The following is a 14,065-nucleotide window of genomic DNA, read 5'->3' as shown; positions in this document are numbered from 1 at the left end:
CATGGCACAGGAGTTAAAAGCCTGGGCTCCGAAGATGGACAGATTTAGGTTCAAATCCTGACTTTGACATTTATCTTCTGTCTTTGGGAAGTTACTTTATTAATTTTTCATCTGTAAAACTACAGTAATAGCTTTGTATCATAGGGCTGTTGTGAGGGTTAAATGAAATGATGCATGTAAGGTCTCAGTACAGTGTCTGCACATAGTACGCACTCAGAAGTAGCAAATAGAGTAAAATAAAGTAAAATCAGCAAAGCAACACAAACATTGGCAAAAAGACGCTGCTGACATGAACCCTGATCTTGCTCATCCCTGACCACCCTGAGCACTGATTCTTTACCGCAGACCTTGTGGAATTTGACTATATTTAATGTAGCATTTCACTACATTCTGTCTTTCATGGTTAAATAATTATTTTTGGTGTTTGTGGCCTGTTCTCCCAAAAGACTGAAGTCCTGAAAAGCAGTATTAATAAACTGCTTCTAAAAAAAAAAAAACTTTTTTTTCTTCACTGGGAGCCCACTCAATGCCCGGCCTAAACCAAAACCAAACCAAACCCACTGCCTTCGAGTCAATTCCAACTCACAGCAACCCTACAGGACAGAGTAGAACTGCCCCATAGAGTTTCCAAGGAGCGCCTGGTGGATTTGAACTACTGACCTTTTGGTTAGCAGCTGTAGCTCTTAACCACCACTATGCCTGGCCTACAGTATAGCAAATTCTGGTGTTTATTAGATACTTGCAGAAATAAATCAAGCAGAGGTCAGCAATAATTTTTGAGTCAGCATGTAAGAATGAATCAGAATGCAAAAATGGGTTTCTTTTTTTTTTTTTGAGATATTTCTGTTTATTCCAAGGCAGAGTGATCAGAGGACAAGTTTGACTCAAAACTTCTGATCCCAACCCTAGGCTCTGTCTGCCCTCCAACATACCCAAAAGATAAAAGTATGTCACTAATTTGTAACAACTCTTCACAAACTAACAAATTTAAATACTCAATTAGAGATTTGATCAATCCCAATCTCTTTACCTCCTCATCTCCCCAGACCCCACCCACCCACTCCAGCCAGCCCCACCCCCAACACACACATACACTTCATGTCCCTCTGTTTCTATGAGGCCCCAGCTTCTCATAGATAACCTTACCCGCAGGCTCAGTCGTGCTCCAGGGACATATAAAGACATAGACCAGGGAGTCAGGCAGGCATAAATTTAAATTCAGGTTTACCATTTTCTGGTTATATGACCTCGGGTCGCTTACTTAACCTCTCTGTGCCTCAGTTTCCTCATCCATAAATTGGATGTAATAATATCTACCCAATTATTACTCATAGAGAAAGCTCATAGCTTGTTGCTCCCCAACTTACTTTTCCTTAGTTTCCAAGCCTTCTCGGAAGTTGTAATTCCCTTCATCTAAGGCTTAGAACAACACCCTCATAAGGAAAGTCCAATCTGTTGGCCTCTCCTCTTGTTCCCCAACTTCCCCTGTCATAGTTAACCCTGTCCAGTTACTACTATAAACTCTGTCCCCTCCTGCTCCTAAAGACTGGATCCCTGGCTCTGCTTTTTCCTGGCCAGCCACTCCTCTGCACCATCCCCCACTACTATCCCATCACGGCTGGAGCCAGCCTCTTTCCCCTACACACAGACTTCTATAACCACAGGTCCTGCCACTCATCCATTGCAGCAAGGCTGACTTTGAGATGCCAATCTCTGCAACAAATGCCCTTACCACGCCTCCCTCTCCTGTCATTCCCTTTTCCGTCTGCAGCAGGCTAACATACAGGTGAGGATCACCAAGATGGCTTTCCTCATCCAGAGAGTCAATTGAAGAGCTATATACACTTACTGTAAAAGTGCTGCTGAGGATCCCCCTTTGGGAATTGACTTCAAAGCTTGGACTGCTTCCTTCTAAGCTCCTTAAATGATGGGGATTTTTCACGCACTGAGGAAAGTTTGATCTTTGTAAAGTGCCAAAGTCATTGTGAAAAGAACAAGAGACAGATATGTTCTAACAGAACCATGGTCCACGAGCCTGAGGGGCTGTAGTCCAGCTCCATTCCCTCTTCACTGAGCATCCTTGGTTAAGTCTGACAACTTCTCTGAGGATTTCTCAGTGTCCCCATTTATAAAAGCCATACCCGCTTCATAGAGTTGTTGTGAGGAGCAAAGAGAATGAGATAATACATACAAAAGTGCTTTACTAACTGTAAAGCACTACACATTTGGTAATTACCATTATCTTTAACCTCTCCCTGAGGTTAACTTCTCCCCAGAGCCACCAGACGGTGAACTGTGTGAGAGCCAGACCTACTGGCCTTGTTGTTCAACCCTGTATCCCTAAGGTCTTAGTCCTATCTCTGAAATGAAAAGGCTCTCTGTGATTTGTTGATAGTTGACCAATTTAGAGGGCTACACCTGTTTATCTTAAGCCTCTTCTCCCACCAGCTATGAAATACTGCCTACACATAGAATGTAGGTAGAGGAGTGAGTATTTATTAACCTTAGTTTTAATAAAGAATAAGTCACATAGAAAAAGGATAGTGTTTTCAACAAATAGTGCTGGTAAAGCTGAATATCTACTTGCAAAAAAAAAAAAAGAATCTAAATAGAGACTACATCTTCTGCAAAAATTAATTCAAAATGGATCATATTCCTAAAAAAATGGAAACTATACAACTTCTAGGAGATAACAAAGGAGAAAATCTAGATGACCTTGGGTTTGGCAATGACTTTTTGGATACAACACCAAAAACACAATTCATAAAAGAAAAAATTGATAAGTTGGACTTCGCTAAAGTTAAAAATCTCTGCTCTGCAAAAGACAGTTAATCGAGTAAAAAAAGACAAGACATAAACTGGGAGAAAATATTTGCAAAACACCTACATATATCATAAAGGACTTGTGTCCAAAATATAGAAATTACTCTTAAAACTCAACAAGAAAACAAGCAACCCAATTACAAAACTGGCAAAAGATCTGAACAGACAACTCCCTAAAGAAGATACATAGATGGCAAATAAGCATTTGAAAAGATGCTCAACATCATATGTCATTAAACCCATTGCCATTGAGCTGATTTCGACTCATAGCGACCCTATACGACAGAGTAGAACTGCCCCACAGAGTTTCCAAGGGTCGCTTGGTGGATTCGAACTGCCAGGCTTTCGGTTAGCAGCTGTAGCTCTTAACCACTACACCACCGGGGTTCCCAATGTGTCATTAGGGAATTGCAAATTAAAAACGAGATACACTAACAACACCAAATGCCGGTAAGGAAGGGAGCAACAGGAACTCTACTCATTGCTGATGGAAACACAAAATGGTACAGACGCTTTGGAAGAAAGTCTGGCAGTCTCTTACAAAGCTAAATATAGGCTTACCATACAATCCAGCTATTGCATTCCTAGGTATTTACTCAAATAGGTTGAAAATGTATGTCCATATAGAATCCTCTACTCAGTTATTTATGAAAGCTTCATTCATAATTGCCCAAAACTGGAAGCAACCATTATGTCCTTCAATAGGTGAATGGATAAACAAACTGTAGTACATCCGTACAATGGAGTATTACTCAGCAATAAAAAGAAATCTGCTCTCAAGCCATGAAAAGACATGGAGGAACCTCAAATGTATTTTGCTAAGTGCATGAAGCTAGTCTGAAAAAGCTATACTGTATGATTCCAACTATATGACATTCTGGAAAAGACAAAACTATAGAGACAGTGAAAAGATCAGTGGTTGCCAGGGACTCCTGGGGAGGGCATTTTTAGGGCAGAAAGACTACTCTGTATGATACTGTAAGGATGGACACATGACATTATACATTTGTCAAAACTCATAGGACTGTACAACACAAATGGTAAACATGAACTATGGACTTCAGTTAGTAATAATCTATCAGTATTGGTTCATCAATTGTAGCAAATGTACCACATGAATGCAAGATGCTAATAATAGGAGAAACTGTGGGAGAGGGGAGCATATAGAAACTCTGCTTTCTGTACAATTTTACTATAAGACTAAAACTGCTCTAACATACAAATTGTATTTGAAAATCGGGAGGAAAAAAATAAGAGAGAGAGACACCCAGACCCAACTGTAAAGAACTGAAGTTGGCTTTTGTGTATGTCTTCTAAACTGGGTATGAAAGGCAATTCCAAAACCAGAATTCCAAAAATGTTCTAAGTAATGGCAGCATCAACAGAAAACTATATGTAGCCTCCCAAGGTGGCCACTTTGAAAAGGACAGCCCTGAACAGACAATGTGTTATCAAGTGTTTGTACAGGAAAGGAAAAAGGATTCCATGACTTTGTAGTCACACCGAGAAGAGGAAGTTTTACCAGGAACCCAGGCCTGTGCGTGCACTGCTGAGCCCCGTATGTTGGAAGGGAGCCTCCCTTGTCAGTGCAGAGAGGGCACCAAGTGGTGTGGCAGGCAGGGCCTGCTAATTAGCCTAACGCAGCCACATGTCAGCAGGTGAAAGAGAGAAGAAAGGAAGTGGAGCTGGGCTGGGCTGAGCCACTGATGAATCAAGCCTCCCCATGGGGCGTGAACACCCTGTCTAAATTCTAGCTGTGATGAAAACCCTATAAAAGATTCTCACCCCGCTGACCAGGTACACTACACACCGCTTAACAGCACTTGCCTCATCCTGCCTGGGCATTAGGTAAGTCCCCTCTTGAGGAACCCCTCTTTCTCTTGCTCAAGTGTCTTGGGGACCTGGGTTCATAAAACCAGCAGTGTCAGTTTTCGGCCCCTAGGTCAGTCAGTGCTGGCTGTGGACAGATGGTGTCCTCTGACTGGGCCTCAGGCAAGCTAGGAGCAGGAAAGAGCAGAAGCCATTGGGCTTTCTCCTCCTCCGCTGCTGGAGGCCTGGCAGTAGCTCCTCTCACTGAGAGACTGTGTGGGTGGCAGCAACAGAGCCACCCACAGCTTTCCTGGATCAGTGAAGTCCTCTTGTTCTGAAGGGCGTAGAAGAACTCGTGTTACTCAGAGTCTGTAGGATCAGAACCAGGTTACTTCTGCCAACCCAGACAATGACATCAAAACAGTTTGTGAAGGAAAGGGCTTACATGACCCACTTTCTCACTCCAAGGGTGATATTTTGGCAAGATGAGTTTGTGGATTCATTCTAAGAGATTTGAAATGTAGCTAGAAGGTCATCTTGTTATATTTGCTGTTTATACATTGGTGGGAATCCCTGAGTGGTACAAACAGTTAACACATTTGGCTACTAACCAAAAGGTTGGAGGTTCGAGTCCACTCAAAGGCATCTTGGAAGAAAGGTTTGGCAAACTACTCACAAAAGATCAGACACTGGGAAACCAAACCCTACAGAGCACAGTTCTACTCTGACATACATAGGGTTGCCATGAGTGAGAATTGACTCCGTAGCAAGTGGTTCATGGATCTGTGGTTAAGTTCTGCCACATTGTTTGAAAAAAAAGGATCTTTTCATGTCTCTGTTGAGGTGCAATATTATGACTTTTGTACGTTGTTGAGGTAGCCCTGGTGGCGTAGTAGTTAAGTGCTCAGCTTCTAACTGAAAGAAAGGTCAGCTGTTTGAACCTACCAGCTGCTCCATGGAAGAAAGACATGGCAGTCTGCTTCCATAAAGATTACAGCCTTGGAAACCCTATGGGGTAGTTCTACTATGTCTTATAGAATCACTATTAGTTGAAATTGACTCAACGGTAGTGGGTTTGATTTGGTTTGGGGGCACCTTGGTGTACACAAGAGGTCAAAGTTTGCCTGAAATTTTTGGCTACTATGTAGAAAGGAGAGCCCTGGTGACACTGTGGTTAAGAGCTCATCTGCTAACCAGAAGGTTGGCAGTTCGAATCCACCAGCTGTTCCTTGGAAACCCTAGGGGGCAGTTCCACTCTGTCCTATAGGGTCACTATGAGTTGGAATCAACGTGACCGAAAAGGGTTTTACAGGTTAGGTAGAAAGGAGATCCTTGAGCAGCCCACCTCGGGTCTGTGAACTTCTGAATCCTTCTGGCCAATTGACCTCCTTTCTCTAGCTCCCAAATCTCCCTACTTCCTTTATTCTCTTACTTCTTAACCGTGTCTTTCTCTTCCCATGACATTCTCCTTTAAATCTCCAGGTTCCTCTCCTGGTTTTCTGGCTGCCCCAGGATTCCAGCTGCCCCAGGATTCCAGCTGCCCATACATTTGAACTTTTCTTCTTTGATACCAATTTCTCCTTCTGGTCTCTCTAAGTCTTCTGCCCAACATATCTCCAGATCTCTGCCTCTTGCCCATCAGCCACACACAGGCCTCACCTCATCTTGCCTCCAGATTCTTGGCTAATGAGAAAGACAATCTCTGCCTTCAATGCTGAGGGCACCCCCTTCTCAGCATTCCTAACAGGTGGTAGCTCAGCCTTTTCCTGAATATCTGCCCAAAAGGAAGCATGAAAGGGCAGAGTGGGGCCACTGGAGTTCCCACTTGGCTCCCACCTAAGGCAGGGGTTGACTCACATAAGTCCTTACTGCTTACTGGTATACCCAGCAGTGACCCTGACAGCCTTGTGATAGGCAAAGAAAGTTCATGCATGGGAGTTCAAGAGATTATGGGTTCTAGGATTTCTTGGTCCCTTATAACCTGTGTGGCCTAGGGAAAATTACCTGACTTCTCTGAACCTGTTTCCTCACCTATAAAAAGTAGAGGATAAGGATTACAAGAGATGATGCACACGAAAGTGCTTTGTAAGCAGGGAAGTGTATATAGATGCACACAGATTATACCCGTGTATATGTTTGTAATAACATAATAATGATATTTAATAGCTAGCACTTACTATGCACCAGGCACTCTGCCAAGTGCTTTATGTGTATTATCTCTTTTAATTCTTACAACGACTCTATAAAGTGGGTACTAGTATTACCTTCAGAATCCCTGGGTGGCACAAATGATTATGTACTTAGCTGTTAACCAAAAGGTTGGCCGTTCTAATCAACCCATAGTGCCTGGGAAGAAAGCCCTGGCTATCTGCTTCCAAAACGTCACAGTCATTGAAAATCCTATAAAGTGTAGTTCTACTCTGAAACACATGGGGTTGCCATGAGTCACAATCCATTCAATGGCAACTGGTTTACAGTATCTCCTTCATTCTACAATGAGTAAACTGAGGGATGGAGAGGCAAAGCGACTGGCCCCAGCTCACAGGACAGGTAGCTGCCTCTATTCATGGTGTGTTCCTCCTTCCCATTCATAAAATGCATTACATAGGAAAGGACAGAGGAGGCGCAGGCCGAAAGCAGAGCTAAATATGCAAGGAACGGACTATGAAGCAGAAATACCCTCCAGGAAACAGCTAAGGGTCATATGGAGCCCCCCAGGAGGGCTTTTCATCTTTTTTCCAGCTTGACTTCAAAGATGCCTCAGTTACTACGGAACATTCATGGGATCATCGAAGCCTTCGGTCGCTACGCCAAGACCGAGGGTAACTGCATGGTGCTGACCCGAGGGGAGCTGAAAAGGCTCTTGGAACATGAGTTTGCTGACGTCATCGTGGTAGGATGTGCTGAGCTGGGTGGGGTGGGGTGGGGGCATAATAGCAGAGAAAGGGTTTGCCTGCAGACGCTTTGCCTCGGGAATCTGAGGAGGCAGCAGCATAGCCCAGGCCAGCTGGCAAGCAGAGACAGACAAGACCAAGGAGCAAGATGTGGTCACAGGAGTTGGTGGGGCTTAGCCCTTAGAGAAAACACCTTTACTTTAATTAATTCTGATTTGAAGACAGGTGAAAGGACTCTTAAGGAACACCTCAGGGAAGAACAGAGTCTTCCAATGTTCTAGAAATGAAAATAGTTGCTGCTTTTTAAATCTGATGCAGTAAACATTTCCCAGGTCTATCTGAAATGTGATTATCCATTCATAAGCATTCACTAGAAGAATAGCTCTGGTGGTGTAGTGGTTAAGCACTGGGCTGTTTATCAAAAGGTTGGCAGTTAAAATCTACCAGCCACTCCTTGGAAACCCTATGGAGCAGTTCTACTCTGTCCTATAGGGTCACCATGAGTAGGAACCAACTTGATGGCACCCAGCAACAACAGAAGCATAGCCCTGTGCCTTGCCCATAGGAGTTGCTCAAAAATATTAGCTGACTGGTCACATGAGAAATTAATTTGGGGGGAACAGGTAGCTCCCTGGCACACTCGCTTCAGGGCCCTTGATGTGTTTCCCTGCCCTGGGTTCTTATCTAAAGCTACCAGAAAGATGAAGGCCTTGGGGGCAGGGAGGTGTGGACAGCAAGGTGCTCGTCTGCATGCCCCACGCAACCCTGCACCATGGGACCCCCACCCTCTCTTGGGGAAGATAACTGAGCCTCAGGGTGGATCCCGCTTCCTAGAGAGAATACTGCTTCAGTCCCAGGGACAAGGGTGCCAAGAACAGCCCAAAGAAGCAAAGACTAACCCTGAGACTCAGACAGCTGCTATATGAATGCAATTATCTATTCATTGTTCAGTAAATATTTATCCAGTTCCTCTGTAGGTCAGAAATTGTGCCAGGCACACAGCATATAAAATAAAAGGTTTTTGGCACAGTTAAGCACTCAACTACTAGTTGAAAGGTTGGTGGTTCAAACCCACCCAGAAGCCCTCGGAAGACAGGCCTGGAAATCTTCTTCCAAAAGGTCACAGTCTTGAAAAACCAGTGGAGCAGTTCTACTCTGTACACATGGGATGGCCTTAAATCAGAATCAACTGGATGAGAACAACAACCCTTGAAGGAGACAGGCAGGCCTGAAAAAAACAAACTGCAATTGTTTGTGCTGTTACAGCAGTCTATGTGCAGAATGTGGTGGGGACGGGGGGCGGGGGGGGTGCCTGCAGCTGAGAAGAGCTGGCCTTCCTTGGCTGGGGCGGGGGGGGGGGGGCATTGACTCAGCCTCATCTTCTCCTCAGAAACCCCACGACCCAGTCACTGTGGACGAAGTCCTGCGCCTGTTGGATGAAGATGACACGGGGACTGTGGAGTTCAAGGAATTCCTGGTGCTGGTGTTTAAGGTTGCCCAGGCCTGCTTCAAGACCCTTAGCGAGAGTCCTGAGGGAGTTTGTGGATCTCAAGAGTCCAGAAGCTGCCACTCTGCAGCTTCGCAAGAGCTGAGGGAGGGACAGAGAAGTCACACTGAAGTGGGAGGGGCTGGGAGAGGTCAGCTCCATGAGGGGAGCAGCCGTGGACAGAGCAAGCAGGCTTCCACTGGGCAGGATGGCAGCTCCACTCAGGTCACTCACCATGACAGACAGGCTGAGTCCCAGATACAGGAGAGCATGAGCCAGGAGGCACAAGAGACAGGGCAGACCCAGTCAGCAGAAGACAAGAGTCATCAGACCAGAGAGGGGCAGTCAGAGAGACAGTCCCAGACCAGGGAGCAGGACAGAGCCCACCAGACCAGTGAGACCGTGACTGGAACCCTAACTCAGACCCAGACAGGTGCCACCCAAACCCCAGGTCAGGACAGGAGCCATCAGACAGGCAGCACTGGCTCCCAGGCACGGGAGTCCAACTATAGCCAGACCAGAGGGACCCACAGCCAGGACAGGAGCCAGACCAGCCAAATAGTGACAGGGGGACACATTCAGACCCAGGCAGGATCACAAACCCAGACCACTGAGCAAGACAGGAGCCATCAGACAGGAAACACAAGTACCCAGTCATGGGAGTCCACCATTGGCCAGACCAGAGGGACCCACAGTCAAAACAGGAGCCAGACCAGCCAAGGGGTGACAGGGGGATATGTTCAGACACAGACAGGGTCACAAACCCAGACCGTGGAGCAAGACAGGAGCCAGCAGACAGGGAACACTAGCACCCAGTCATGGGTGTCCAGCTTTCACCAGACCAGAGAGACCCACGATCAGGACAGGAGGCAGACCAGCCAAACAGCGACAGGAGGACACATTCAGACACAGGCAGGATCACAAACCCAGACGCACACCCAGGCACCGGGTCAGGACGAGAGCCACCAGGCCGGGAGCACCATCACCCAGTCACGGGAGTCCAACACTGGCCAGACCAGAGGAACTCGCAGCCAGGATAGGAGCCAGACCAGCCAAGGGGTGACAGGGGGATATGTTCAGACACAGACAGGGTCACAAACCCAGACTGGGGAGCAAGGTAGGAGTCAGCAGACAAGGAACACCAGCACCCAGTCACGGGAGTCCACTGTTGGCCAGATCAGAGGGCCTCATAGCCAGGACAGGAGCCAGACCAGCCAAACAGTGACGGGAGGACACGTTCAAACCCAGGCAGGATCACAAACCCAGACCACTGAGCAAGACAGGAGCCATCAGACAGGAAACACCAGCACCCAGTCGCAGGAGTCCACCATTGGCCAGACCAGAGGGACCCACAGTCAAAACAGGAGCCAGATCAGCCAAGGGGTGACAGGGGGATATGTTCAGACACAGACAAGGTCACAAACCCAGGCTGTGGAGCAAGACAGGAGCCAGCAGACGGGGAACACCAGCACCCAGTCACGGGAGTCCACTATTGGCCAGACCAGAGGGGCTCACAGCCAGGACAGGAGCCAGACCAGCCAAACAGTGACGGGAGGACACGTTCAAACCCAGGCAGGATCACAAACCCAGACCACTGAGCAAGACAGGAGCCACCAGACAGGAAACACAAGTACCCAGTCGCGGGAGTCCACCATTGGCCAGACCAGAGGGACCCGCAGTCAAAACAGGAGCCAGACCAGCCAAGGGGTGACAGGGGGATATGTTCTGACACAGACAAGGTCACAAACCCAGACTGTGGAGCAAGACAGGAGCCAGCAGACAGGGAACACCAGCACCCAGTCACGGGTGTCCACTAGTGGCCAAACTGGAGCAACTGAGACCAATAGCCAAGATGGGAATCAGAAGAGCCAGGTGGTAACAGGAGGATACATTCAGACTCAGGCAGGGTCACAAACCCAGGTGCACCCCCAGACCATGGAGCAGGACAGGAGCCAGATGGGAAGCCACGTAGGGGCTAGAGAACAGGAACAGAGTCAGACACAGTCAGGCAGTGGTCAAACATGGACCCAAGTGGGCAACTACGAGGCAGGAGAGACAGTGCTGGAAGGACAGGCCCAACCTGGGGCAAGCACTCTGACAGGCAGCCAGGATTGGAGCAGCTCGCACCCTAGTTGCAGTGTAACAGCAAGGCAGGGAGAAGGCGAGCCCCACCCCAAAGAGTCCAATGTGGTTGTCGAGGAGTGGGTTGATGATCCTACAAGGGAGATGGTAGTTCAAAGGCAGAACCAGAGCAGCCTGCACACCAGTGTTTCTTCAGCTCAGGGTGGAGAGACAGCCCAGCCTGAGGGGAGATGAGGCATCACAACAGCCAGTGGGCTGTATTCCTACTTCAAAAGCAACAAGCCATGAGTGCCTGTCCCTGGAGCCCAATGCCCAGTCCCAGAAGAAGACAGCTGGAGGGGGCTGTTTGTCCCTCCCTGGATGGACCAGTTGGCACATCCTTGGACATCAGCTCTTAATCATGGTGATTCTCTTAGGTCTTTCTCAGTGAGACCATTTCTTCAAGGTGCTTCCAATTCTAAACTCTTTCTTACCTGCTTTCCTGTGAAGACTTTCTCAGGGGCTTGAAGACATGGGACAAATTATCCTTTTGGGCTAAATTCTCCTCAGCTTTGGAAGTTTACAGAGCTACTTTTATCTCTGTCATCTGTCTATTGCTCCCATCTATCTTAATGCATCAATAAAACTTCCTAAGCAAATTGCTCCATTCAATCACCTCCATGGACATGTTAGTCCAAAGGCCATAGGGTGAGGATGATGAACAAGACATGGTCCCTACTCTTGAAGAACATCCAGTTGAGAAAATATTGCAAGAGTTTCAAGAGGTAAAAGGGTCAAAGAAAGGAGCCATGATACTTAATAGTTGGCAGAGATGGGTCAGGAAAGGTTTCATCCAGAAGATTCTTTTTTGTAATGGCCTTTAAAGAACAACCAGGATTGACATAGGTAAAGTTATTCTCAGTCTCTGTTCTTGTTGGGAAACAACATACACACACACATACACATATGCAGATACTATTAAACAACTCTTAAGTAAAAAAGGAGATAAATAGAAAAGGAAATTGCAGAACTTTTAGAAAATGATGATAATTAAACCAGATATATAAAGTTCTGTAGGACAGAGCTATATGAATGCTCTAAGGAAAATTCATAGCATTAACTACACCTGTTAATAAGAATTAAAGTAAATTAATTAAATATGCAACTCGAAAACCTAGAAAAACACCGACAAAGACTACAAAGGAAAGCACACGAAATTAATAAAGGTATTAATAGAAAATAATGACTTAGAAAATAGAAATAAATACAATAAACAAGTAAATAACCTGGTCATTTGAATCAACAAAGTGGGCAAACCACTAACCAACCTAATTTTTAAAAAAGTAAAAAAAAAAAAAAAGGTGTGGGTAAGAAAGCACAAATATATAAAATAAGATATAGCAATGGGCAAAAGATATAAACGGTTGACAGAGAAAATACAAATGACCCTTAAATACACATTTGTAATAATAGAAACACAAATTAAAGTATATCGAGATACCATTTTCACCACCAGGTTGGCACACATCTACAAGTTTGAGGACAGGCTTTGTTGACGAGGCTGTGGAGAAGCAGGCACGTCCACACTCTTCTGGTGGGAATGCAAAATGATTCCCCTTGATGGAGGGGAATTCCACAAAACCCATCAATATTACATGTGCTTGATTGTCCTTTCCCCAGTGCCTGAAGCAGTATCTAGCAAACAGTAGCATTTCATAATTATTTTTTGAATGACTCGATATCTCCTTTCACACATGAGCTCATATAATCCCTACACAGACCTGGGACAACAGAAAGGCAGATATAATCAAGCTCAGACCACATAAGAAAATGAAGTTTCTCTAGTGTTGCCAAAAGTTGTGCCATTAGAAAGGAGATAGAGCTAGGACTAAATCCAGGTCTTCTGAATATAAACTCTAACACCACAGAGAGAAGAAAGGGCACCATGGAGCTATATGTGTGAGGATCTACCCAAAGAGGTTGGGAAGAAGCCTTAGAGAGTAACCCTTCAATCCCCACCTCTTCTGGACAGGAGATTCTGGCCGTGAAAGCTGGAAGCCCATGTACACCTTTGAGAAGACACCATTCTCAGGATCCATATTCCCAGGGAGCATCCATGGGTTACCCTGGAACAACAGTCCTCTCTGAGGGAAAATGTAAAAACAGAGATGGTTCTGAAACAGAAGTAAGCCAACAGTGAAATCAAGGGGAGAGCAGGCAGCCTGTCCCCTCTCACCTCATGTGCCTTGCCGGATGAACCTGGGGGCCAGGGTGAGCCCCCCAAGAATTTAGGTAAAAAGGAATAAAGATTCCTTCTAAGTGTTTAGCACTGGAGTGGTCAAATCAGATATATTAAGTCACCTTAAAAAGAAAGAATGATTCCCAACCAACAGAATCTGTCTGCAACTCCAGTTTTAATAGATTAACCTGCCATTCAGAAGGGAGGGAAGTGACTCAGCCAAATGCAGAAAAGAGGAGTCATGGAGGTCAATGATGCTGGACCCTTATAAGCACTGTGTCTAGGCAAGGGAGAGGCAAGTTCCATTGGCAAAGCCTATGGTGGCAATGAACACTTCCATCAGTTGAACGGCCAGATGCCCATTAACCTCCAAATCAGGAAATGAACTTCCATTCTCTGATTCTGCACTTGCCAGCTTCTGATTATGATATGGCTGTCCACATGGGAGAAAAGGCACTTGCCAGGTGATATGAGTGACCAGTTCTTCCAATGGTTGCGTTCTTTGCTGACCTGGTATCATGAACATCAGTCTTAGCCTCTGAGCTTGGCCAGTGTGAGATCTGCTTTCTCAGTGGGTCAGAGCCTGGAGGGGCACTCACCAAGGTAACCAGTCTGCTCCACCTCAGGCCACCCCTCTCCTTCTCTCAGGATTTACTGGTCTTTCTCGAACTTGTGAAGTATCCACATAGGTGCTTATTTTTCAACATGTGCATGTTCTTTTAGAGCAAGGAGGGAAAATTTGTGAAAAAAATA

At 46.0% G+C, this 14,065-nt stretch overlaps 1 protein-coding gene across 1 annotated transcript; it reads left to right on the top strand.

Annotated features, from left to right (window-relative positions):
• Positions 1-7,387: 7,387 nt before the first annotated feature.
• On the top strand, positions 7,388-11,382 carry CRNN (cornulin). The gene is given in 2 exon segments (XM_049875636.1): positions 7,388-7,525; positions 8,917-11,382. Coding segments are annotated over 2 exon segments (2,604 nt in total).
• The last annotated feature ends 2,683 nt before the right edge of the window (positions 11,383-14,065 follow it).

The sequence above is a fragment of the Elephas maximus genome, chromosome 3, assembly GCF_024166365.1.
Source record: "Elephas maximus indicus isolate mEleMax1 chromosome 3, mEleMax1 primary haplotype, whole genome shotgun sequence".
Classification (NCBI taxonomy): domain Eukaryota; kingdom Metazoa; phylum Chordata; class Mammalia; order Proboscidea; family Elephantidae; genus Elephas; species Elephas maximus.
Note: the sequence above shows the minus strand (reverse complement) of the source record. Positions and strands in the feature narration are given on the sequence as shown.